Source organism: Aotus nancymaae, unplaced genomic scaffold (genome assembly GCF_030222135.1).
Source record: "Aotus nancymaae isolate 86718 unplaced genomic scaffold, 86718_ANA_hifiasm-v0.15.2.pri h1tg000010l, whole genome shotgun sequence".
Taxonomy (NCBI): Eukaryota; Metazoa; Chordata; class Mammalia; order Primates; family Aotidae; genus Aotus; species Aotus nancymaae.
Genome location: NW_026988421.1, coordinates 65,465,124 through 65,491,443, shown reverse-complemented (window position 1 = coordinate 65,491,443; position 26,320 = coordinate 65,465,124). Strand labels below are relative to the sequence as shown.

General features: G+C 51.0%; 1 protein-coding gene across 31 annotated transcripts in view; it reads left to right on the top strand.

Annotated features, from left to right (window-relative positions):
* The window catches only part of CAMK2G (calcium/calmodulin dependent protein kinase II gamma), a 62,587-nt gene that overhangs the window by 13,281 nt on the left and 22,986 nt on the right, over window positions 1–26,320 (top strand). For 30 of the 31 annotated variants that reach the window (XM_064374325.1, XM_064374320.1, XM_021676339.2 and 27 more), the window contains exons 3-13: window positions 669–728; window positions 8,177–8,231; window positions 9,105–9,170; window positions 12,163–12,235; window positions 12,380–12,482; window positions 13,226–13,309; window positions 13,761–13,855; window positions 14,491–14,613; window positions 18,959–19,042; window positions 19,304–19,346; window positions 23,934–23,977. In XM_064374325.1, the coding sequence (XP_064230395.1) occupies window positions 669–728; window positions 8,177–8,231; window positions 9,105–9,170; window positions 12,163–12,235; window positions 12,380–12,482; window positions 13,226–13,309; window positions 13,761–13,855; window positions 14,491–14,613; window positions 18,959–19,042; window positions 19,304–19,346; window positions 23,934–23,977 (830 nt within the window). Of the gene's footprint in view, window positions 1–668; window positions 729–8,176; window positions 8,232–9,104; window positions 9,171–12,162; window positions 12,236–12,379; window positions 12,483–13,225; window positions 13,310–13,760; window positions 13,856–14,490; window positions 14,614–18,958; window positions 19,043–19,303; window positions 19,347–21,866; window positions 21,930–23,933; window positions 23,978–26,320 lie in introns of all 31 variants that reach the window. The other variant, XM_021676343.2, reaches the window with a different exon arrangement.

Here is a 26,320-nt window from a genome sequence, read left to right as displayed (position 1 = left end):
TGGTGAAATCCCATCTCTACTAAAAATACAGAAATTAGCCGGGGGTGATGGTGTGTACCTGTAATCCCAGCTACTCAGGAGGCTGAGGCAGGAGAATCACTTGAACCTGGGAGGCAGAGGTTGCATTAAGCTGAGATCACACTAATGCACTCCAGCCTGGGTGACAGAATGAGACTCCGTCTCAAAAAGAAAAAATACGAAAGAAACTGTAGACACTGGGCCACTGAAACCCTGTCGTAGTGGAAAGAGCACCAGAGTTTTAGTTGAAGACCTGAATTCAAATCCCAGCTCTCCTGCTCACTGACTTGAAATGTGCAGCCTCTTGAGTCATTTTCTCATCTGGAAAAGGTGGTCATGATAACGATCTGGCCCAGGCCTGGTGGCTGGTGCCTATGGTTCCAGCTATTCGGGAGGCTGAAGTGGGAGGATCACTTGAGCCCAGGAGTTTGAGGCTGTGATCATGCCACTGCACTCCTGCCTGAGGGACAGAGTGAGACCCTAAAATGAAAAGAAAACAGTCTCCAGGATTGCCATGACTTGCTGCATTACTTCAGCAAATCATCGCAAGTGCATAGTTGGTACCTAAGAACTGAAAGAATATGAATAACGAGGTGACCACAAGGAGCGTGGATGGTTAATGGCTTTTGTTTTTTCTCTTCTGCTTTTAGATCACCAGAAACTAGAACGTGAGGCTCGGATATGTCGACTTCTGAAACATCCAAACATCGGTGAGTGCCTGGGCACAGAGCATTTTGTGGGTATTTTGTAGAAGCAGGAAGAGCAGACATCCACTGCTTTTGTACGTGGGATCACCTCTGTCTGTGTCTTTACCTGGTGTCTGTTTTTGCATGAGCAGGATAGCAGCTGTGTCTCAGAATTCTGGGGCATTCTAGTTTAGAGACCTGAGTATCTGCATCACTGCGGCGCTTCTCAGGGCTGGGGTGTGAGGCATCAGAATAGGTTTCAGACGCTATTTCTTCCCTTTCTCCTTCTGTCTTTGGGCTGAGGTCCAGGGTCCTCAGCGTGTGAGGTTCCGGGCTCCTAGCCTGCCAGCATCCCTCACCAGGGGTCATCCACAGCCCTCATGAAAGGATCAGGATTTTGTTTGTGGACCTGAAAGAGTTTTGTTACTGCCACGGTGTCCTGCACACTCTAGGGGTTTCCATGGTGCTCCCATTTGTATTCCCCAGAGCCAAGAAAACAAGCTGCCCACGCCCCCCTCCCCCCCTCCCCGCCGCCTGGCTTCTCTGAAGAAGGGATGGCAGGAACCACTCAGATGGGGAAGGAGAAAAAAAAAGAATTTCTCCCTGCTCCCACCCTGACTGGGGGACAAGAGCACATTGTTGGTCGTGCTAAAGCCTGAGGAGCTTTGCCTGCCTCAGCCCACTCTGGCTCAGTTTTACTTTGTTCAGCTGAAATCGTCTTTGCCAAAAGCGTTGGCCCTGATTTGGTGCTCCTTGCAGAAGGGACAGAAACTGTGCTAGCTGCAGTGTCTGAGCAGAAGCCCCAGTGTTGACTTGAGGCAGAGCAGGGTGCATCTCCTAGGTTTTCCCTGAAAGCCCTGAGTCATCACAAAAGACAACACGTGTTCTGTGCTCCTCAGGCATGGCCTAAATATTGGGGCTCCCACCGTGTCCCAGAGGCCGCCTGCTCTGCTCTGTTGGCGGCCAGGGCTGTGAGGTGACTTGCTGAAGGCTGGTACCTCCTTCAGAGCTTCCCAGCCCCTGGCTTCCCAGGTCTTGGGCTAGAATGCTATAAGTGAACCCTGTCGTGGAAGGGCTGAGGTCCTGCTCTAGCCCACTGGGAGAGGAGCAGCTCTGAGTTAGTCAGAACGTCAGCCGTGCAGGGCTCTGTAGATGGCAGTCAGCAGCTTGGATTACACCCGAAGCAGATTGGCATGGCTGGTGGCGATCAACTCTGCCTGGTGCAGTGTGTTGTTCTGCAGAGCGAGCACCTCTCAGCTGGTGGGTTCCTGGCCTCAGAACTAGAGGAGCACCTAGGTGGTCTCTGAGGTTAGGCCTTCACCTGAAAACAGCACAGTGGGGACTGACATGTTGCCTTGGGTAGGAGAGGGCCCACAGAGAGAAACACCTAGAACAGCAGTCACAGATTCAGGCATGTTTTTGTTGGCTGGCTCAGTAGTCTAAAAATATTTTTATTATTTGCCAATATTTAAAAACGAGATTTCACATTTTGAAATAGAAAAAAAATCTATTGCTCCGCCTTTCCAATCAGAAGGCTCCGCTCTTGCATGTCTAGAAGGAGCTGTGGGGAATGGTGGCTGCCCCCTCAGCCCGCTGGCCACTGTCCTTGTGACCCACTATGAGCTCACGTTTGCATTGCCCACCTGGGCCCCGTAGGCCTTGCAAGCTTGTGATCTCTGACTTAGGAGTTCCAGAACAGACAGAAAAAGCATGTGCGTGACTAAAGCCACCCATAAGCACAGAAGCATTTTGATGCTACAGTCCTGGGTCTCAGTATCTGAGAAGGGTAACGTCCTTTCCTTTATGTTCCTTATGACCAACTGGTACAGCAATGATAAGTTGTCCTCATGTAGGCAGGAGAACAGTGGCCAGGGGTCGATGATGCAGGAGGCAGAACCATGTCCACATCATCCACCATGTGGGCGGGTTGACCACAGATGGGTCAGGGTATAATGAAGACAATTTAGAAATGAACAGGAAGGACAAAAATAGGATTCTATCTGAAAAAAGCTCTAGCCTTCTTTTTATGTATTTCTAGAATTAAATACATACTTTTTGACCTCTTAGACTTCACTTCGTTTGGTAGCCCTTTCCTTTCACCATCTGCCCTTGGCTCAGAATGGAGGCAGGCAGAGGGACTGTCCATCCTGGCTGTCTGCTCAGAGGCCAGGCAGGGCGCAGTCACTGTTGGCCTCTGATTTCCTAGACTGTGCTTCCATTTCATGACTGCTTCCGAGTCCTAGAGAGGTTGGTCCGAGGACCAATTCTGGGGTCAAGGGTGGGCAGAGGAAAGGGGGAGTCAGGACTGTGTCCCGGGAGCTCCAGCATCCTGTGGGAACCAGGGCTCTCAGAGATGTGGTGTAGCTGCAGGACCAGGAAGCTGAGGTTGCCATGGATCTGGACCTGGCTTTTGGCGGGAGAGGAGGCAGTTTTGTGCCCCTAATTCACTATTCCTCTCCTCTCTCCACTGCGCCGTCCTTCAGAACTGTGACCCTCTGGCTCTGGCCTCTTGAACTCCATCCCAAAGGGAAACAAACGGGCCAGCCCAAGAACAGTGTACAGTCGAGGAAGCTGAGAGTAGAGAGCATGTGGTCAGCCCCAGCTGTGGTCAGACTCGGAGTCATGGAATTCAGATGGGGCATTTGGTGCTAGGGGTCAGCCATGCCTAGTTTTCCCCTTAATAGCTAGATATTCTGTCCCAGGAGTTACAAGCCTGTTGGAAAAGTGAACTCTGATGTAAACTCTGGACTTTGGGTGATGATGATGAGTCAGTGTGGGTTCATAGATGGTAACGAATCTGCCACTCTGGTGGGAGATGTTGATGGTGGGGGAAGCTGTGTGTGTAGGGACTTGGGGTATGTGGGAATGCTCTCGGGTATTTGGGAACACTCTGTACTTTCCACTCAATTTTGCTGTGAACCTAAAACTGCTCTGAAAATAAAGTTTATTAATTAAAAACAAACAAACAAACAACAAAATGCCTGTTGGGTGTAAGGCACATTGCCGAACTCCAAACAGTGCTGGGAGTGTGGCCAGCAGTGGGGAGTTGAGCGGAGGAGATGCTGGTGTGAAGTCTGAGGTCTGAATGAAGTCCGTTCTACCTGTGATCTGCCTGCTCCCTGCTCTCAAGTCTTCCGATGAATAGACTCTGTCTTCCTTCGTGCTGAGCTGCCCCAGCAGTTTCTATCACAGTCTAGCATTGTGGTTTAGAGCAGCACTTCTCAAACTTTTATGTGCTTATGACTCACCCAGGGATCATGTTAAAATTCAGATTCCAATTCAGGAGGTCTGGAGTAGGACCTGGGTCTCCAGGTGATGCTCATTCTAGTGGTCTGCCTGCTGGTCTGTACTTGGAGAAGCCAAGATTTGCGGCTTTGGAGTCACATCCAGATTTGGGGTTTGAATCTGGGATTTGCTCATTATTAACTGTGACCTCTGGCAAGTTATTTAACTCTGTTGTGCCTGCCTCTGTTTTGTTACCTGGGTCCCTTTGTGGAGTTGTTATGAAAGGGTTCAGCCAGGAAAGGAGGCTAGAAGGGAGATGATGAAAATGGAGATTCCAGCTCCTAGAAGTAATATTTCCAAGACCCCCAGCCTTGACTCAGTTCACAAGTTATTCAAGCCTGGCCATTTACCCTTGAGCCCAGGGCCCATTCAGCTAACAGTGAGTGTAGCAAAGAAACAGTTACAAATAAAAAGAAAGAAACACTGAATCATGACTGAGCAGTTCCTACATCCCTGCCTCCAGGGTGGGGGTGGGGGGAGCCCTGCCACAGCAAGCTCTTGAGGGGCAGCTCAGTCCCCCACAAGCCCCCATGGCAACAGGACCTCCTTCCCACTTGTTATTGCTGCAGATATTTTTAACAGTGACACTTTTTCAGTGCTTTTTGGAGAAAGATTTGTTAGTTAAAATGTGGCATCTTGTTGGGTGGTTTTTAAAGAATTGGAAATAGCCACAACATTTGGGTTGTGGCTGTCTCAGTCCTTGAAGACATGAAATATCAAGTAAAGGTTTGTAGGTGTTTTGGCCTGTTCTGTCTTCCATGGTTTTTAAAGAACAGCAATTAGGTTTGTTGCTGAAATGCAGTGAATGCTTTATACTCCTTTCCCCAGATCTTCCTGTCTATGGATGTGGCCTGGCCGTCACTGGCCTTCATGCCCTGTCATTCCTCTGGAATGGGCTGGGTGTCAGATTATTTGATTGCACGCATCCATAGTCCCTCTGCTCCTGCCTCACAGCACGACACAGTTGTGCTTAGTTACACATTTGTGTAATTGCTGGTTTAAAGCCCGTCTTCCCTCTTTGCCTGGCAGCCCTGGGTGGTAGGGCTGGCTCCTCTTATTCATAGCATGTACAGCCTCACCTGCTTTGGGGTAGCTGCCCAGTGGACATTGTTGAGCCAGTCGGAATGGCCAGGGGTAGTGGGGACAAATTGGAGCTCCTTTGCCTGAGTTTGAGAAGGTGATTCCCCAGTGACTCTGTAATTTCAGGAATCTTGATGTTGGTTTGTCTTGGCTTCAAGTCCCGGTTCTGCCACTTAATGTTGTTTTGGGCAGGTTTCCTATGGAGCCTCAGTTTCCCCTCCTGTCAGATGGGGTTATTTATATGTAAGTAGCTGCCCTGCAGAGCTGGCGGCATGAGGGTTCAATACAGTAATGCACGTGGAGCCCGTGGAATGACATTGGCACACAGGGACAGCTCAACTAAGTGTTAGTTAGAATTATGATTGTTATTATCAGAATCTGACAGGGTATGGTAGCTCACAGCTGTAGTCCCAGCCACTCAGGAGGCTGAGGCAGGAGATCTCTCAAGCCCAGGATCTCCAGCCAACCCTGGGCCACATAGGAGACCCTGTCTCTTAAAAAAAAGAATCTGGTACTGCTAAGTAGGCACTTAGAATGACATAGTTGTTTCTCCTCTTGTCTTCAGCCTTTTAATTTCTTTACAAATTAAAAAAAAAAAAAAAACGTTGATAGCAGTCTTATTCAGATATGGCCCCCCTCCATCCCTCCTTGTCTTGGCGGGCACCTTGCTCTGGGGCACGCATCAAAGCTGTTCTCTCCGCTGGGTGGCCCAGAAGGATTAGTCTTCCTTTGCTGCTCCTCTTTTCTAATTCCCTTCCCTGGCTTCCTCCCACCTGGGCTCTGTGTGTGGCCTTCCTGGAGAAGGAGAGATGCCAATGACTCCATGTCTAGGCAGAGGCGTGGGTGCCTGCACCTTTTGCCCTTTTCTTGGCCTTGCTGTGCTGGGCAGGGTGGCATGGGGCATAGGGTGGTGTTGGGCATGGGGCGGGGGTCTGGCTGAGGCAGGGCTCAGGGCCAGGTCCAGGCAGGGCTGAGCAGCTCCACTTCTCTGGGGTGGTTGTTAGCATCGTACCTGCTGTCCCATTAGCTCCCCATGCTGCTGGTGTTAGTCACCTCTCTAATGGAGCTGGTCTTTAGCTTCTGGGACAGCTGATTTCCAGGGGATTATTTGTATTACACACTTTAATGCTTTTTAATAGCAAATTTTTAATTAAATGGAAAGTCCTTTTGGAAGCAAGGGAGCAGCAGCTGCAGCAAGACTCAGCGTGAGGCACTGTCTTAGACCAGAGGTGCACAAGTGAGGGGGCGGAGGCAGTGGCAGGACTTCGAGTGGACTTGATGAAGTGTATATGGAGTGTGCCCAGGCTATTTTGTGTGGGAGGAAGGCAGGGGCCTGGTGCTAGCTCCTTCCTCCTGTCCTAAAAGCCCCCTCTGTCATCTGGAGGCCTAGGGAAGCATCTTGTTTGCCTAGGAGAGAATGTTTTAAGGAGGTGGCATGTTTGAAGTATCACCTGCCTTTGATCCTGTTCGCAGAAATACTGAGATTGGGATGGGATTTTTGGGATTGAGTCACTAGATCAGATCAACTAGGGTAGGGAATGGGATTTGAAGACAGTCGTGAGGGCCTGGCTCTGGCCCTGGCCGGCACCTTGGGACTGTGCCGGCTGGGTTGTATATTTTGCTTTCTGAATGATCTTGCTTTGTGGGGAGGGGACATAGGAAGGCGCCTCAGCCCTGATGAAACGTGTGACACTGGAAACGGAAGCAGCCTGGGCCCACCCAGGAAGAGACATGGCGGTTTCTTTGTCTCCAAGCACTGAACCAGTTGGTTTGGTGTCAGGCCATTCCTGAAGTGCTCTGTGAGGTGTGCCTGTAACTGCCAAGGCTTAGAGCAAGGGTCAAACTGAGAGTGGCCTTTGGAACAGAGGTTCACCATCAAGAGAGTTCAGGTGAGGGGAGGGACAGGGACAGTCAGCCAAAGCGGAGTCGTATCTGCATTAGAATGATGCTTAGGGGTTGGCATTTAACCCAGAGGTGGCTTTGTGGGCAGAAGCTTGAAGAGGAGACCTCAGAAGACTTTAGGCTGGTTTTTTGCCCAAGAGCTTTGGAGGCGGAGAGCGGGGAGGGATTCCGCTTGCCAGCCTTTTCTCGCAGCTGGTGCATCGCCCGAGTCTTCTCCCTGCAGTACCCTCCCGAACCTGTACGCGATGCTGCTTTAGGGACATTTGTGAGCAGTCTTTCTTTTGGATGCCAGAGCTTTGTTGCCTGGATATGGGGGCTGTCCCACGTTTCTTATGGGAAGCAGTGGTGTAGACCACAGTCTTTGGAGTCAGGTAGCACTGGATTCACATCATGACCCACCACTTAGAAGCTCTTTGGCCTTTGTCAAGAGACTTTGTGTCCCTGAGCCTCTGGTGCCTTCATCTGTAAAATGGGAATAACATTCATCTCAGGTGGTCGAAAAGAGTCATAAACTCCTCAAAGGCAGGCACCGTGTCTGAATCCCTCTACCCAGCATGAGGTCCAGAAAACAGTAGGCGCTCAGTAAATGCTTGCAGAATCAGTAATGTATGCAAGAGCCTAGCACAAGGCCTGGCATAGTCAGCACTTAATACACTGTTACTGTCCTCATTGCCTGAATGTGCGCGTGGCCTTCCAGGCTCACCATCCATTATCCTGCACCGCGTGCCTTCCTGCTGAGCTCTGCCTTTCTACCTTCTTCCCCTCCCCTTAGTTCTGCTCCCATTTACTGCCCTGGAAGAGCTCTCCAGCTTTCCCATCTGGTCATTGTTGTCCCCTGCCGTCAACATTGCTAGGTGCTGCCCACGCCGCATCTCACCATCCTGCATCATAGCCCAGGACCACCTTCTCGGAGACCAGCCCTCTGGGAAGGTTTCGGCTTTTCTCCATCTTGACCTCTTGGCCATGAAGCTTTTCTCTTTGCCTGAGTCTGAGGTGGCAACCAGAGTGCTGGGCTCTGGCTCCCAGGCCGCATAGCTTTACACTGGGGGGGCGCTGGGCACGTCGCCACTTCCCCCGCACTGCTCCTTCTGGAGAGCCCTGTGAGCCTGACAGGATGGGGCAGGGGTGGGGCTGCTGAGAAGGAGAAGCCTAGGATTTCCGAGTTTTCTCTCTGTTAATCTCTGTCCCCATCTCCTCTCTTGCAGTGCGCCTCCATGACAGTATTTCTGAAGAAGGGTTTCACTACCTCGTGTTTGACCTGTAAGTGCCACTTTCTGAGGGTGTGGGGGCCTTTCCCTCCAGCTGGCTCGAGATGAAGGCTCAGGAAGAGGCCTAAACAGGCTCTCCAGCCTCTGCCCAGGGCCCTCTCCTTTGCCAAGGGAAAGGATTTGACTGGGGCAGATTGCTGCCTCCCCACAAGGGGTCTCCATGCTCCCCCAGCTTCCCCCCAGGGCTCTGAACCCCAGGACTGCGTTCCTCTCGTACTTCTGTTCAGCAGCACAACTTGCACAGATGCCTTTGTCTTATTTCTCAGTATGCTGTCCTTATTGGAGAAATAAACTACAGCTCTTTGCATGACCTTAAAAATCCTGAGAAATCGGAGGTAGCTTTCATTAGTCGTAAGCCAGGCTCCTTTGGATTGGGTCTCTCCTCCACGTTGGTTGTGGTTTAATGTCTTAAAAGCGGCTCTTCACCTCCTGGATACTCCTCTTCAGGATTCTCAGGGTTGGGTCTCTGTGTCATTGGTCTCATTACTACTCTTCAGCTTCAGTAGTAGCTCTGTCCTTCCTGGGCAGCAATATTTTAGTGTTCGTGTTGGTCTCAAAGCTGTGCTTTTTGGGGTAGGTTGACTGCTTTCTCTTAGATCCCTGTATCTTCATTTCTGCCTATTAGTGAATCTGTGGATTTTGGAAACAAATGTCCAGAAGGAAGGGAGGGCCCATGATACCTCAAGGAGAATCCGGGTGTCACCGAAGGATCAAGTGTGTTCTGGGCTCTCAGATGAAATGCATGGGGAGTTGGGATGTGATTTCTCTAAAAGCCGTTCTACAGGGTGACCCTGTTTCTTCTTGGACATTGGGGTTGGACAAGAAACGCTTTCTGCCTTTGACCCTCTGCTTCTGTTGGTTGCAGTGTTACCGGCGGGGAGCTGTTTGAAGACATTGTGGCCAGAGAGTACTACAGTGAAGCAGATGCCAGGTAAGGTGAGGGCCCAGAAATGCAAGTGTAGCTCTGGAGTTTAGGACTGAAGTAAGTTTTGGCCACCTTTGGGGGCCAGCATTGTGCCTGTTTGAATAGTCTTTGGGGAAGATCAGAAAGGGCTCTTGTCTAGAGAAAGATTCTGTTGAGCGGGGCTAGGGCTGCATACTGTGGGTGATATTAGAAGTTAAAAATCCATCACTTCCTGACCAGGCACGGTGGCTCATGCCTATAATCCCAGCACTTTGGGAGGCCGAGTTAGATGGATCACCTGAGGTCAGGAGTTCAAGACCAGCCCGGCCAACATGGTGAAACCCTGTCTCTACTAAAAATAAAAAAAAAATAGCCAGATGTGGTGACGCACGCCTGTAATCCTAACCACTTGGGAGGCTGAGGCAGGAGAATCACTTGAACCTGCAAGGCGAAGGTTGCAGTGAGCCAAGATCATGCCACTGCACTCCAGCCTGGGTAACAGAGTGAGACAATGTACCCCCACCAGGCCAAAAAATAAAAAATAAACCAGTACTTCCAGATGAATGTTTTACAAAGCTTTTCCAAGTCTCCTTTACCCTACAACCCCAGAAATACTTTTTTTTTGCACTCCTGTGTACTCATCAGCATGCCCAATGTCTCCCTCTGCCCTCGTCTTTCCTGTGACAAATCCTAGTGTGCTCAAGCCACTGCACTGAGGCCCTAGCATGATCCAGAGGTGCAGAAGACATGGTTTCTATCCTGAGGGAGTGGAGAGCTCTGGGCTAATAATCCAACCAAAGAGCCCTGGGAGCTTTCAGCCTCTGTTACCTTGTCCTTATACCACTGTGACCAGCCTTACCCTGGGGCTCTTCCAACTTGAGGACCATTCCCCAGCCACACACCTCAGCCTCTGCCCATCCTAGAATCCTGGTTCCTCCCTTACCCACACTCTCAGGTGCCTGTTCAGCCTGCCTTTCCTGCCTCGGCTCTTCCCCTAGCCTCGCTTTTCTCAGAGGGTGATGTCCCTACAACCTGGTTTTGATCATGCTGCCTGCAGCTTATCTGGCTTATGTGGCAGCTCTGGCTGTCTCTGGATAGTGGGGGAGTGCAGCTTCCTCACGAATTTCTCAACCCTGAGAGGCCAATGTTTGCTGATCAACTTCAGATGCTTCAGCCTTGGGAAGAATTCTCAAGTGGGGAGACGAATTCCAGTGCCAGCAGGGGAGGACCAGGCTCTGGGACGGAGGAGGGAGTGATGACTCAGGGAGCCTGCGGGGAGGAGGGAGAGCTGTAGGGAGGGGGCCCTGAGGGGGGTGACTGTACCAGTGGGCTTGGCCTGGCTCTGCTGGGACACTTCGCACTTTTGCCATTTTTGGCCAGAAGGCGCTCCCTGCTAGCCCGGCTCTGTTCTAATTATACATCTCTGTGGAGACTCGCCTCTATAGCTCAGTCTTAAAGTCTCTGTGGCCCACTCTTGGGCTGTGTCCTATGGGGAGGCCTGAGCTTCAGCCCCCAGGGGCCCAGAAGGACCCCTTGGCTCTCGCGGGAGCCCCAGCATCAGATTTTAGAGAAAGGAATAGTAAGTCCGGGCTACCCAGCCCAGCACACCAGGGCGCTCTACAGACGTGCTCAGCATACCAGGTAGTGCCTGATGACGGGTCTATGCTGTAGGCCAAGTTCCTCAGCCCTGGTGCTACTGACATTTTAGGCCAGATACTTCCTTGTGGTGAGGCCTCTCCTGTGCATTGTGGCAGACATTTAGAAGCATCCTTGGCCTCTGCCCACCAAATGCTGGGAGCATCGCTCCTCCAATTGTGACAACGAGAAATGTCTCCAGGTGTTGCCAAATGTCCCCTGGGGGGGCACATTCATTCCCAGTTGAGAACCACTGCTCTAGATTGCCCCCACTCCCTGCCAGGAGTTTGACAACGGGGATGGCAGGATGGTTTGCAGTGTGGACAGTCTGATTTACATGTGTGACTGTGGCTGGGCACAGTGGCTCACACCTGTAATTCTAACACTGAGAGACCAAGGTGGGCGGCTCACTTGAGCTCAGGAGTTTGAGACCAGCCTGGGCAACATGGTGAGAACTTGTCTGTACAAAAATAGAAAACTTAGCTGGTCATGGTGGGGCATGCCTGTGGTCCCAGCTACTGAGGAGGCTGAAATGGGAGGATTGCTTGAGCCCAGGAGGTCAAGGCTGCAGTGATCTATGTCCACAGCATTATACTCTAACACAGGCAACAGAGTGAGACCCTGTCTCAAAAATAAAAGCAATAGTAATAAATAAAATAATATAACTTTGGGTTTGTTTCTTTCTCTATGCAAAATCAACAGAAATATTCCTCAAGTTCTCTGTTTGGAAGCTCTTAAGTACGTTCTTTTATTTATTTAATTTTAATATTATTTTTTTCATTAAGTACATTGTTTCTGAAAGGTATCTGTGTACTTGTTTTAGCTGCCTTACTAGGTGCCAGGCTACAGGGCAGCTGCTGGGTCTTGTCCGTCTTCATATCCTAAGCACAGGGCCTGATAGACACTCGATAAACATTTAAGGAAATAAATGAGTGCACCCACCCCCACTGTAGCCGAGGTGCTTAGTTGGACTCTCCTTCCTAAGTTTCCAGCACAAGCCTCTTCTCCAAGAACAGTTACTATATGGAGAAAGGGAAAGAAGGCGGGTATTGGATGGTCTCATCTTCCTCAGGATTCTGGGCTGTCTCCTGATCTCTTGGAAATGTATTGATTGTATTAGACCTTTCCAGTCAAAAGGGGGTGAGATGAACCCCTGTTCTAGTTGATCCTAGAAAAACCATCGAATCTGCCTGGGCCTTGATTTCCTCTTCTTTAAATAGATTGAACAAGATGTTGTGCAGAGTCTAAGTTTCCAGCTGGCTGTTCAGTGATTCTCTAAATCCGTGGCCCCTTGTCACATGCCTTAGTCTGCAGCGTGTGCTTGTGGATATGGATGAGGTAGTTTAACCCTGCACTGACATTTCTTTTCCTTCTGCTTTTCTAGCCACTGTATTCATCAGATTCTGGAGAGTGTTAACCACATCCACCAGCATGACATCGTCCACCGGGACCTAAAGGTACTACCCAGTCTCCCCACTGGCCTCTGCTCATGAAGTGTTGGCGCCACCTGGTGCCAGATAGTGGTACTGCATAGGCCCAAACTAGGCTCCATCTGGGCTGCAGGGTGGGTACTCACAAGGTTCTCTCTGTTCCTTCTGCAGCCTGAGAACCTGCTGCTGGCGAGTAAATGCAAGGGTGCCGCTGTCAAGCTGGCTGATTTTGGCCTGGCCATCGAAGTGCAGGGAGAGCAGCAGGCTTGGTTTGGTAAGGGTGACCCTGTCTTCCCTTGCAGCCCCCGCCCTTCCTCCTCTTCCTGATCTGCCTTCCTCTGTTGTTTTTTTTTTTTTTTTGAAATGAAGTTTTGCTCTTGTTGGTTGCTTGGGCTGGAGTGTAATAGTGTGATCTTGGCTCACTGCAACTTCCGCCTCCTGGGTTCAGGTGATCTCCTGCCTCAGCCTCCTGAGTAGCTGAGTAGTTCCCACCACCATGCCCAGCTAGTTTTTGTATTTTAAGTACAGATGGGGTTTCACCATGTTGGTCAGGCTGGTCTAGAACTCCTGACCTTAGGCAATCCATCCACCTTGGCCTCCCAAGGTACTGGGATTACAGGTGTGAGCCACCATGCCCAGCCTCTGCCTTCCTTTTTTAGAACTGGAAACCAGACCCTTAATGGTCCTGGCCTCCTCAGAGACTGGTGGAGGGTGGGAGGGTGCAGAGATTCTCTTGGCCCTTCATGACTTAGTACAGTGAGTCTAGCTGTTGTCAGCACTGCTTTCTTGCTACCTCTGAGAAGGAGCTGGAGTTCCTGGTAGGCATATGGATTTGCCCTCTGATTCAAATTCCAGGTACTGCAAGAAGCCCAGCCTGTCAGCTCTTGCTGCCCTCATACTGAAAGCTTATATAGCAAAAGCAGCAGGAATGAGAAGGGACTTGGGGAAAATTGCTGGTGTGGATTTAATGAGAGAGAAAGCGGGTTCAGTGTGCCTCTGCCCTCTCTTCTGCTACAGGTTTTGCTGGCACCCCAGGTTACTTGTCCCCTGAGGTCTTGAGGAAAGATCCCTATGGAAAACCTGTGGATATCTGGGCCTGCGGTAAGCCCACTCCACACTCCCAGCTTTTCGCTGTTAAGGGCCCTCAACTTCCGATGATGGCAAGAAAGAGGCATCGCTATGCCTTGCGGGTCGCACACGTTCCTGGTGTTTGTGAAATTACGGTGTTTGCTCTAGTGCCCCTGGGATGGCTGTTCCCATCACACCCTCCTCCCTGAGTACTTCCGGGATTACATTGTATTCTTCTTGGAGAGGGATTTGCCCATGCCTTAGAGGATGGGTTGTGCCTAAAGAAATCCCTAATGTGACCTGGTGACGTGAGGAGTGAGGCATAGCAGGAGGGGCTGGTAGCACAGCATTATTGGCTGGCATCCACTTCTGACTCTGGTATGGCCCCTGCCTTTCTGGGTGGCTCTGAGCCCTGCATGGCTTTTCTTGGTTCCTCAGGGAAGTAGGCAACTGACCCCCGTGACCTGTGTGTTCTGTCTCGTAGGGGTCATCCTGTATATCCTCCTGGTGGGCTACCCTCCCTTCTGGGATGAGGATCAGCACAAGCTGTATCAGCAGATCAAGGCTGGAGCCTATGATGTAAGGACCGGAGAGCCGGGTAGCCAGTCCAGGAAGGGCAGATGTCCTGCTCCTCAGTCTCTGTCCAAGGGAGTGCGCTTGTTTAGTGTGTCACATGATACAGGGAGTGGCAGAGGACTTTGAGGACCCAGGGATGGGCATACAGGGCTCAATTCTTGCCACCCTATGTCCCAGGGAGCAACTTTCTTTTGCACAGCCTTCTTGGTAACTAAAATTGAGAAGCCTACTGAAGTCCTTTGATCTTTACTTGCAAAGAATGGAGTGGCCTCATTTGTGTGTAACACAGGGATGAGAGCCTGGAGACTCCTCCACAGCAGTGGCACCTTGGACACATTGCTGAGCCCCCGTTCTCTCCTAAGTAGAGAGCTGGACTACACCAGAGAATGTTAGAGTCCCCTTCCTGCTCTGATGTGATATTCTGGCATACTAACCACGACTATTCAGTCTTTCTTTCCCTGTCTTTAAGTTGACACAGGTTCTGGGATAGTCCCAGGGCTTCTCCAACTCTGCTGGTCACAGCTTTAGGTACCACAGACTATCCCAATTACAGGAGTTGGGTTGAAGACAGAGCCAATGTTTCAGGGTGCGAAGCTCACCAATATCATATTCCTCCTCTCCCTGTTCCTGCTCGTTAGTTCCCATCACCAGAATGGGACACGGTAACTCCTGAAGCCAAGAACTTGATCAACCAGATGCTGACCATAAACCCAGCGAAGCGCATCACGGCTGACCAGGCTCTCAAGCACCCATGGGTCTGCGTAAGTGTCTTTGCTGGTGGCCAAGGAGCTCAAGGGTGTCAGCCCTCCGTGTGCCCTTGGCACCACCCCCTCCTTCTTGCCAGCAGAGATTCATTCTGGGCCCTGAGCAAGAACTGAGCAGGCGGGCAGAGGACTGTTGAGGCCCAGGGTCAGTAAATGTCACCAGGGAGACTTGGGAGGCTGATGCGGCTGGTGGGCCACTACTCCTCTCTCCCCTACTCAGGCTGGGATTGGTTCTGTTTTTGGATGAGGGCTCAGGTTGACCCTTGCAGACTCCAGGTAGCTGGTGATCGAAAGCAGCTGGCAGAACCCAAAGTGAATCCCCAAGCTGGGGGTTCCTACTCAGATCTCAACTCCAACGGAATGGTGACCAAAGCCCAGTAAAGCAACAGAAGGGTCTCTGAATCATTAAAAGAATAAAAGCTCAGGCATAAAGCTTCTGCGCTGAAGTCCTAGGAGAGTCCCCTAGGCTATCAGTGTGGGTTAATGTACTCTGTTTTCATATACAATTCCATCAAGCTGAAATACCTACTTTCAGACAAAGAAGAGGAACTGGTAGCATTAGGTATCTTGACAACCACGAGGCATTATTTGTCTATTCTGTATTTATTGAATACCTCTTTGGTGCTGGTCACCGTCTGGGTGCTGGAGATACAAAGATGAATGAGGTATGGTCCCTGCCCCCAAAGATCATCTAGGGAGACAGGCACTCAAACAGGCAATGATGCTACCATGTGACAAGTACGTACAAGAATCTAATGAGAGTACAGGAGCTCCTGCTGTTCCTGGCAGGTAGTGGGGTTACTGAAGGCTGTCTGGAGGAGGTGACCTCTGCCCTTGTTCTTGGCAAATGACTAGGAGGTCCTCAGAACATTAACCTGAAGGCAGAGGTTAGCATGGTTAGAAGTAATGGGAAATTGTGGTGAGTTGAAGGAATGTTCAGTTGTTTGGTTGTCGATGATGCTGCAACTATCAGAATGCAAGAGAATGAGGCAAAAGATTCCCTGTCATACAAGTTTCTGCCTAAGGAGTTTGGATTTTATTCTGAAAACATAGGGAACCATTTAAGGGTTTTAAAGAAGGCATGAAATTTGCATTTGAGAAAGATCACTTTGGTAGTTGTATAGGAAATGAATTGCCAGACATGGGTGGCACACGCCTGTAGTCTCAGCTACTGAGCAGGCTGAGGCAGCAGGATCATAAGCCCAGGAATTTGAGGCTGTAGTGAGCTGTGATTGCACCTGTGAACAGTCACCATACTCTAGCCTGGGAAAGATGGTCAGACCCCACCTCTTAAAAAAAAAAAAGGGAATTGAAATTTTTTAAAAGAAAAGAACTGGAGACAGACAGCTCAGGAGGCTTTTGTAATAGTTGTAATAGTCTAAGCAAAACCAAGTGAGGCCTCAGGTGAGGGTAAGGATGGGGGAATGTGTAGTGTGTTGAGATTCAAGAGATATTTGAGAGAACCTAAAGGATTTAATTTTCTCCAGTTGGATATGAGGGAGTGAAGAAGAGAGAGAGGGATCTGTGGGAATGGCCAGGTTTCAAGTTGGTCCCTGAGCGAAGGGTTGTACCCTCACTGACCCAGAAGAAAACCAGAGGAGGAGCTTGTTTGTGAGACAAGATGATGGTTTTAATTTTGTGCCTGCTGAGTATGGTGTCTGGCAACCTCCAGCCAGACACATCCAGTGGGTGGTTAGAAATATGGTCCTAGAGATTAGAAAAGAAGCTAAAAATTGGAAATTCAGGTTGTAGTCATTTCTGTGTGGTTGGTAGTGAGGCTGTAGAAATAGATGGGGCTGTTTCTATGGTGGTTGAGTTCTTACGGTGAGCCTGTATTGCTGTAGTAGAGAAGAGATGGCCACTACACACCAGCATTTAATGACACTGAGAGTTGGGGAGCCAGCAAAGGGCACTGAGAGTGAGACCCTCCAGAAGACCCAGAAGCTAAGAAACGGGTCCTCAGTAAGGGAGCATCGGGAATCAGATGCAGAAGAGTCCCTGATTGAGCTGGGGAAGAATCCCCTGGCTCTGACTGTTAGATGCCATTGTTTCATCATTTCACTGAAACAGTGGAGTGAGAGAGATGGAAGCCTGTTTTCAGTGAGACAAAGAGGGAGTGAGGGCAAGGAGGGGAATGGGAAGCTAGGCAGTGAAGAGAGAAATAAATGGTGCTACTTAGAGAAAGATGGACCAGGGGAGCTTTTAATATAAGACTCACGCCTGTAATCCTAGCACTTTGGGAGGCCAAGGCAGGCAGATCACTTGAGGCCAGGAATTCGAGACCAGCCTAGTCAACATAGTGAAACCCCATCTCTACTAAAAATATAAAAAATTACCTGGATATGTTGGTGCACACCTATAATCCCAGCTACTTGGGAGGCTGAGGCATAAGAATCACTGGAACCCAGGAGGTAGAGGTTGCAGTGAGCCGAGATCATGACACTTCACTCCAGTCTGGGCGACAGAGGGAGACTCTGCCTCTAAAAAAGAAATTTTCTTTTTAAAGATTATGTTGGCTAGGAGTGGTGGCTCATACGTGTAGTCCCAGCACTTTGGGAAGCCAAGGAGGGTGGATCACTTGAGCCCAGGAGTTTGAGACCAACCTGGGCAACATGGCAAAACCCCATCTCTACAAAAAAAATTTTTTAATTAGCTGGGTGTGGTAGCATGTGCCTTAGCTACTTGGGAGGCTGAGATGAGAGTATCACCTGAGCCTAGTGAGGTGGAGGTTGCAGTGAGTTATGATTGTGCCACTGCACTCTAGCCTGGGCAACAGAGTGAGATGCTGTCTCAAAAAAAAATTTTTTTTGTTTAAGGAGAGGCTTAACTATAATGTATAAAGAAGAATCTAGTTCAGAGGAAGGAGTTGAAGATATTGGCTAATTGAGGAAGCAAAGGTTTGGATAGCAGAGAGAGGGGCTCCTGAGCCCAGGGCAAGGGGTCCATCCCAGGCATGAGGCCTGATCCCCCTGAGACTCCTGTTAGGGTGGAGGCAGGTGAAAATTGCCTCCTGGGTAGGAGTCTGAGCTGAAAGGGGTTCTTGCTGATGACCTCTCATTTTGCTTTTGGAGAAATTTACACTGAGGAGGAGGTGAAATGAGAGACTTGGGGAAGGTAGAGAAGGTGGGGAGAGTTGTTTCCAGACCTGGAAAGAGAGTAAGGGAAAGGATCACCAGGAGGCCCCATGGGGTTGGGGGCACCGGGCTGCAGGTGCCAGGATTGGTTTTTCTGTCAGGCTGATGAAGACAGCAACAGCAAGGGGAGAGGGTGAGCAATCTGAAATGGGCACCCAAGAATGGGGGAAATATTCTGCACTGGGGTCATTTTTGCAGGCCCTACCCTCTGCAGTCCTGTGTATCTCGAGCCCCTAAGGACATCACTGTATTCTGAAATGACTTAACAATTGATGCTTGTATGGACAACTGAGTCATCAAGGAAATGTAGACTGTATCCCATGGACTCTGTTTAAGGAGTCCAGGAAGTTAGCAGTAAATATATTGAAGACAAATTTCCATCAAAAAAAGCTTGGGCGCGGTGACTGACACCTGTAATCCCAGCACTATGGGAGGCTGAGGTGAGCAGATCACTTGAGGTCAGGAGTTTGAGTCCTGCCTGGCCAACATGGCCAACCCCATCTCTGCAAATACGAAAATTAGCTGGGCATGATGAGATGTGCCTGTAATCCCAGTACTCAGGAGGCCGAGGCAGGAGAACTTGGGAGGTGGAGGCTGCAGTGAGCCAAGATCATGCCACTGCACTCCAGCCTGGACGACAAGGCGAGACTCCATCACAATCAATCAATCAATCAATCAATCAATCCCATCCAAAATGAAAAGAATTGATGCTTCAAGGTGATGATCCTTAGCTTCTGGGATCATGGCTTCATTCAGGACTTTGCTGGGGGTGTGTTGAGAGGGGATCTTGGAAGGAAGGAATGTCCTCTGCAGAGAGCAGGAACCCTGCTCTCACTGCTGAGCATCTGGAACGCAGTAGGTGCTCAGTAAATAGTTGTCTAAGAAGTGATTGAATGAGGATTGCAGCCCCCAGGGTACTCTCCTGTTCCGTAGCCTCTGCTTCCTAAGGAAGAACAGAACGCTGTCAGCACCCCCACCTAGCATCAGTGATGGCTTTCTCACATTCATGTTGTCCTTACATAACCTTGAGTTTGGGGTAGTGCTTTTATTCTACAAGCATTTTCACATCTGTGACCTCATTTCATCTTCAGAGCAACTCTGGGGTAGCTGAGTGCATGACCCTGTCCTGGGCATGGTGTTGGTACCAGGACTGTGGCAGGTGCAGAGGATCTGGGCTGGGGCTCATGCCCTGTCTGTTTGGCTTCTAGCAACGATCCACGGTGGCATCCATGATGCATCGTCAGGAGACTGTGGAGTGTTTGCGCAAGTTCAATGCCCGGAGAAAACTGAAGGTGAGTGTCGCTCCTGGGCTGCCAGCCTCCTTGACATCATGCCTTGCACCAGTGTAGCTCCTGCCCCATCACAGAAGGAAGCTCCCCTCCTGGCTAGAGCTGGGCTCTGAAAGTCATACATATCTTAGTATCTCGGGGGCATGGTGGGCGGACCCAGAGGCCTGATGTCTTCTAGCTCTAGCCAGGACCTGCCTTTGCCTGAGACCAGCCTACCCTTTTCTGGGGTCCCAGTGAATTCACAAGACCTTCCTCTTTCCCCAGGGTGCCATCCTCACGACCATGCTCGTCTCCAGGAACTTCTCAGGTATGTTTTCCTGGCTGTGTACTTTGATTATGCCGAGGTGAGTGGGTCAGGAATAGGCTCTTGCCATCCTGGGCACTGCTGGGTGTCCTGGGCCACACCTTGACCAGATCGAGCGAGGATCCTGTTTTGAGGGGCTGCTGATGCTGAGTCCTGCTCCTGAGATTCAGGGGGCTGGGCTCACATTTGTGAATTCTGTCTCCTAGAACCCCCCCAGGGAGTACCCTGCCCAGCTTGCTGTGTACCTTGTTTCTCTGGATTCTTATTTAACTCTCTGAAGACTCTCAGCACTTTAAAGATTTTAGCCAGTTTAGGGTCTTGGAGAATGTGCTGGGGGAAGAAAAGAGAGGTGAGGGACAGCGAGTCTTCTCAGTTGCCAAATTGCCACCATTCACTTGCCTGCCGGGATGATCTCTTCATTTTGTCCAAGTGGAGATGACTAATAGAAATTATTCCAGATGTTTAAACCTTTTGCAGCGACTTGTGCTTAAAATATTCCCTATTACACTAGCTATAAAAGTGAAGAAATAAAGACCAGCAGGAGAGGGAAAGGAACTTGCTTAAATTTGCATAAAGAATTGGGAGAGGTGGAACCAGTAATTTGTAAATCACACTTGACATTTCTTTTTAAGATGCAAGACACTCCACTCTCCCCTTGCCCCCATCCTCACCCCAGCCCCTATTATTGTTTGCCTTCAGTTGGGAAGCACAGTGGCTTTTTTGTAAGGAAAAGATTAATGTCAAGACTGAAGACAGAGAGGGCTCTGCCCGGCTTGCCATCTCCCCCATCCCCCTCCCTCTAACCCTTTGCCTCACTGTTTTGGTTCAAGACCACCCTTCTTCCCATAACAAGACTCCCTCCCCTGCTTCCACTTGGCAGCATTATGGAAATGGGGTTGTGCGGGAACCCAAGCCACCACTTGGTGGGAGCTGCTTCCAAGCGCCCGTCCTGACGTGCTTCCCTGCTCTGGCTTCAGGTAACCCAATGGCCTTGGCTGTGAGGATGCTGCAGGCAGGGAGGCCTAGGGCTTCATGGTGTAGCCTGAGAGCCACGGAGGGCTGGATAGTGAGCCCAGGGCGGGCAGTGCCCTGCCTCAGTCCTTCTCCTCTGACCCTGCTTTGGGGCTTGCTCTTGTGTTGTGGGTACCCACCACAGGTAGACTGTGGTCCGGACCCACCTCTCGCAGATGGAAACAGGGAAGCATGGCTAGCTGCCTCTGGTGGCGTTGGAACTGTAGTCCCACACCGTGCTTCTTGTCCTCTGATGACGCAGCTTCTCCTTTCTGGGTCTGCAAGCCTTTCCAGAGGACACTGAAGGGCATTTCTATGCTGCCCCTAGAGCAAAGCTCTGTCCTCTCCCCGCTCTGAATTGAAGAAATGTGAAGACAGGCTGCTGCTGCTCTTTCAGCCCGGCCAGTCAATAGCAAGGGCCCTGTCTTGTGGCCCCTGGCCTCTGCATCAGCCTCCCGCTCCATTTCGGGAAACTGGTATCCTGGTTTCAGGAAGTCAGGCATTAGGACAAAGCATTTTATTCATCCCTATAGAGCGTTCTGTTCTTATTGGCCAGACCTTGACTGGCCTTTGAGCTCACTTTGCCTTGGGTCAGAGGAGGCAAACAATGCTGTGAGCATTCCAGGATGGCTTCTTCTGCCCTGACTCTGGGACAGGTGAGGACAGAATCTGTCCGGAAGCTTCTGCAGAAAGAGGTGTCTATGGATGTAGTCAAGAAGGAGGGGCACCTGTGTGTTTCCCTAGGGCTGTTTTTTGAGTTGACCCCAAATAAGGGATGTGGCTCAGCCTGGACTTCAGCAGTTTGGCCAACAGTGAATCGGGGCCTCCAGCGTGTATGGCTTCAGCAGCCTTTGTTTTCTTTCTTGGGGCTTATTTGTTTTCCCCTCAGCACACTGTGACACATAGGCTGAGAACGCTGCCTCTCCCAGCTACCTCCCTTAAGACAGGGACCTGTGTCTCTGAGGGGCTGGGGGCCATGGAGCTAGGGCCCATCAGTAAACTTAGCTGCACAAGGGCCACAGACCCTCCCCGGGCCCTGCGTGCCAGTCCCTCTAGTGTGTGGGATGTGGAGAGGAGAGAGCTGCTCTGCGCCCCCGGCTCTCTCACCATGGGCTCATTTAGCTTCTAGGGAAGGAAGGACGAGAAGGGAAGGTGTTTCCTCACAGCCTTAAGCTAGGGCTAGGCTACCCTAGAAGGGCAAGGCACTTCACCAGCTCAGGCACTTCGCCCGGACCCTCCCCAAAGGGGGTCATGGGACAGGCACTGCAGCCCTCTCCATCTGGTGGAGATGCGGTGTTCCCTATGCCCTGACCCAGCACAGTCCTCCCAGGCCCCCAGACTGCTGCAGGGCTGGCTGCGCCTGCCTCCTCGGCCTGCCCCCGGCGCTCCGCTCCCCCAGCTCGGCTGGCTTGGCCACGCCGCCTGGGCTGCGCCTCGCGCTGGGGCATGCTCGCTGCTGACGGCCCCGTGGCTTTGCGGGGCTCTGTGCACTGAGAGACTGTATCCCCTCAGTTGGCAGGCAGAGCTCCGCCCCCGCCTCGCCTGCCGCGAGCGCCGCCGGCCTGGCCGGGCAAGGTACGTGGCATGAGTCCTCCCCGACCGCCTGCCTCGGCCCCCTGCCACCCCACCAGGAGGGCCAGCATGCCAGGCCCACTCACCAGGGAGGCGAGTCCCATGCTTGCGGGCTGAGATGGGCATGCCGGACAGACTACCTAACTTGGCATCTGTGAGCGCATCGTTGTTATGGAGCCCCCTAACCAGCCATGCATGCTGGGCGCTTGCCAACTCTCAGGAGGCAATAGCCTGGGGGCGTGGAGCCGGGCAGCGGGAGCCTTGCCGAGAGGCTGACGCCCTGGGAGGGCTGCAGCCGACAGTGGCCCCTCAGAGACAGTGCTGGGCATTGCCCTGAGCTGCCCAGTGCTAGGACTAGCACTGTTTCAGATCCCACAGAGGAGCTGCGCCCCTCAAAATTGTGAAGTCTGGCGCTTGCAGGCCTCCAGGTCTGAAAGGCCCCAGAGTGCAGAAGCCTCAGAGCCAGTTGTTCCTGGGTTTGGATCCTAGCCCTGCCACACCCTGAGCGAGTCACTCCAGCTCTCCCATCCTTAGTGTCCTCACCTCTCCAGTGGGGATGATAAATAACATGGCAGTGTTTAAGATCACCCTGTCGAAGGCTCTCAGCCCTGCCTGTACAGTACAGCTGTTACCTGGGAGCTCGCAAGAAGTCCTAATGCCAGGACCCCACCCCAGACGATAAAATCAGACCTTTGGGGCTGGGGTAGGTATATGCTTTTTTTAAGCTCCCAGGCGATCCTAATGGGCACCCTGTGTTGAGAGCTGGCTGGTAAACGGAAAGCACTTAGTCAGTAGGAGGTCAGGCACAGGAGTCAACACATTTAAAAAGCAACTTTCAAACCCATCACCACAAGATAAGATCAAAGGCCTTTTTCTGGAGTCAGAATTCTTGTAATGGAATGACCCCTATTCTCACTGGAGAGAGATGGGACACAGCTTGGGGAGGAATGACTACCCAAAGGGCAGGAGGGTGGCAGCAATAGTGACAAATGGTAGACACTGAGTACTTGCTGTACGCTTTGCCAAGCACTCTGCTAAGTGCTTTTCATGCATAATCTCACTGGATCCCCACCACTCTTGTGATGTAGACCCTACTTTATCCCATTTTATAGATAAATTGAGGCTCAGAGAGGTTAAGTAACTCACTGAAGGTCACACAACTGGCAAGTGGTGGAACCAAGATACAAACCCAGGGTAGGCAGGCCAGGTGGATCCCTCTCCCTGTGCCTCCCAGACTCTCCTCCCCACTGTCTGCTGCCTTCCTGTGGCCTTTGTGACCAGCTGGTGTCACCAGCCTTCTGGCACAGAGCTCATCAGCCTGGAGCGTCACTCCATGCCTGGCTAGAATCTGTTTGATAGCTCATTATTCTGCCCAGTCCTTCCTGATCATGGGTCCAGAAAATGGACACTGGGGAAAGGGTGGCAGCTAGGACCCAGTGAACCTGGTGAGGACCTGCCCAGTGAAGGCTTCAACCCCCTGGCAAAACCCTCCTGTAGGTGGTCCTGGTTTCTGTGTCTGTGACTGTCTGTCTGTCCTCTGGTCTCCTGTGTGAACTGTGACACTCTGCTTCTTGAGAACACTCAGGAGATGTCTTGCATCCTTGCAGTTTGGCCATCCAGAGAACTTCCATGGCACCTAGGGGTGGAGCCCTCATCCTTTCACCCTGGCACTCTGCTTCCAGGCCTGGGTCGAAATTGTCAAAGGCAGAGTCCCCAGTGCCAGTGCCCCAGGCAGCTCTAGTACTGAGCCTGGTTTCTCCTCTAAGTGCTGCGCGTCCATGCCCTCTTCCATGCAGAGGAGATCCTGAGGTGCCACCCTGAGGGCTCTGTAGCCACTTGAGATGCCCTTCTTGCCGAGCGGCTACTAGGAAGTGCCTCTTTTGGGGGTTTTGGAGACCCTTGGCCCCCTTGTCAAACACAGCACTCTCTTCTGGATCTGGCTGCTGGACTTCAGGCTGGGGAGAGGGTACAATGCAGGAGACTTGATTTTCCTCTTTGTTTTCACAGCTGCCAAAAGCCTATTGAACAAGAAGTCAGATGGCGGTGTCAAGGTAAGTGTCTCCAGCCTCTGAACAGACTGGCCTCTCTCTCCCCACAGTCACTATGGGAATTCTTGGCACCTGGTTCCCCTTTTCCCAGGGAATCTTCCTATCCTTGCTAGTCCGCTTTAAACCAGATGCCTTTGTGCTCAGAACAGCAGGTTCCGCTGGCCTGAAAGGGAAGTAGGGAGGTATTTTTCCTGGCCCTAGCTGGATGGGAATGACTCAGGGGAAGTGATCCAAATCATAGTTTATACCAGAGCTGAATCCGGAACCTGACTTCCATACGAATGCTTCATCTCCAGGGCTTGACTCTGGGTTTTTTAGGTCATTTGGTTATCTTTTTTTTTTTTCCTTTTAAAAGCACAGACCCTTTTAATCAAATGAAAGCCAAGTTTGCCTGAGTGATTCAGGCAGGGTATGGGGCTTGGAACCTGAAACCACTCTCCTTTTGGTCTTTTTCCTTCTCTCTACAACACTTTCAGATCCCACTGAGTGCAAGAGTCTCGAGCTTTCTTGACGCATAGGCTCCTCAGAAAAAGACAAGGGCCATTGTGGATCACGGCTTGTTCCCACTGGGTGAGGGAGCTTTTCCCGTGGGACTGGGGCAAGAGGGACCTGGGACCCACCAGGAGCTCTGCTGGGAGTGGCTGCTTGGCCAAGGTAGAGGAGAGGTGGCTGGGGCTACCCACAGGGCCCGATACATAATGTAGATGCTTTGGGAGCAGAAAGGATCCTGGGGCTAGGGCCTGGGTAGGAACTCATGCTATCTTGAAGCCTCCCAACTTATACTCTAGAAATTTTCACTGGGCCTTTTCCCAGGATCTCGTGTCCACAGCTGAGATGTACACACATGCCCTGTTCCCTCCCCACTCCCTCCTCTTTCCCTCATTCTCTGCATGCCTGCTTCTGTGTCCTTTGCCCCTCACAGGGGAGCTTGGGCTCTGCGCACACCCTCTGACATGGAGCTGGGGGTATCATGCAGTCCCCAAGCTCTACCCCTGAGCTAGATGGATGGAACCAGGTGAGGAAAGGGGGCAAGTTTAGTTGGAGAGAGTGTTTAATAAATACCTGTCAATCAGAGGTCCATGCAGCATTCTGTTCTGAGGGGCACACAACAGAGGTGTAAGAGGGGGTGTGGCTTTCTGTCACCGTAGGAAGGGGACCATGCCTAAAGTCAGCTGAGCATGGCTAGTGGACCCATGTGGGATGGTTCAGTCCAGGAAACTCATAGGAGAGAGCTTACTGGAGAAAGCTGCAGGGACATAGGTGAGACTCACTTTGCAGTTTTACTTTCTACTACTACTATATGTTTTATTTAAATTGAGAATATGGACCAGGCTTGGTGGCTCACGCCTGTAATCCCAGCACTTTGGGAGTCCAAGATGGGTGGATGACCTGAGCTTAGGAATTCAAGACCAGCCTGGCCAACATGGTGAAACCTCGTCTCTACAAAAATACAAAAATTAGCCAGGCATAATGGTGGGTGCCTGTAATCCCAGCCACTCAGGAGGCTGAGCCAGGAGAATGGCTTGAACCCAGGAGGCAGAGGTTGCAGTGAGCCAAGATCATGCCATTGCACTCCAGCCTGGGCAACAGAGTGAGACTCTGTCTGAAAATAAATAAATAAATAAATAATAGGCTGGGCACAGTGGCTCATGCCTGTAATCCAAGCACTTTGGGAGGCCAAGGCGGGTGGATCACAAGGTCAAGAGATTGAAACCATCCTGGCCAACACTGTGAAACCCCATCTCTACTAAAAATACAAAAATTAGCTGGGTGTGGTGGTGTGCGCCTATAGTCCCAGCTACTCGGGAGGCTGAGGCAAGAGAATGGCTTAAACCTGGGAGGCGGAGGTTTCAGTGAGCCGAGATCGCACAATTGCACTCCAGCCTGGCAACAGAGCGAGACTGTGTCTCAAAATAAAATAAATAAATTGAGAATATCCCATTTCTTTAACTTAAAAATAACAAATTATATTTGTATGGGTTCTCATACGTATTGATGTTCTCTGCCCAATGAGAACACAGGGTATGTGATAGAGGAATGTCAAAAATATGGTTGGATCAGTCTTATCAGGCAGAATTGGAAGTTTCTGTGTCAGACCATGGGAAATACCATAGGCCACTAAGCAGGGAAGCTATGGTGAGAGTGCTGATAGAAATGATTTGGCAAGCCGGGTGCCGTGTCTCACTCCTGTAATCCCAGCATTTTGGGAGGCTAAGGCAAGAGGATTGCTTGAGTCCAGGAGTTTGAGACCAGCCTGGGCGACATAGCAAAACCTTGTCTCTGCAAAAAAAAAAAAAAAATACAAAAATTAGCTGGGCATGGTGGTTTACACCTGTAGTCTCAGCT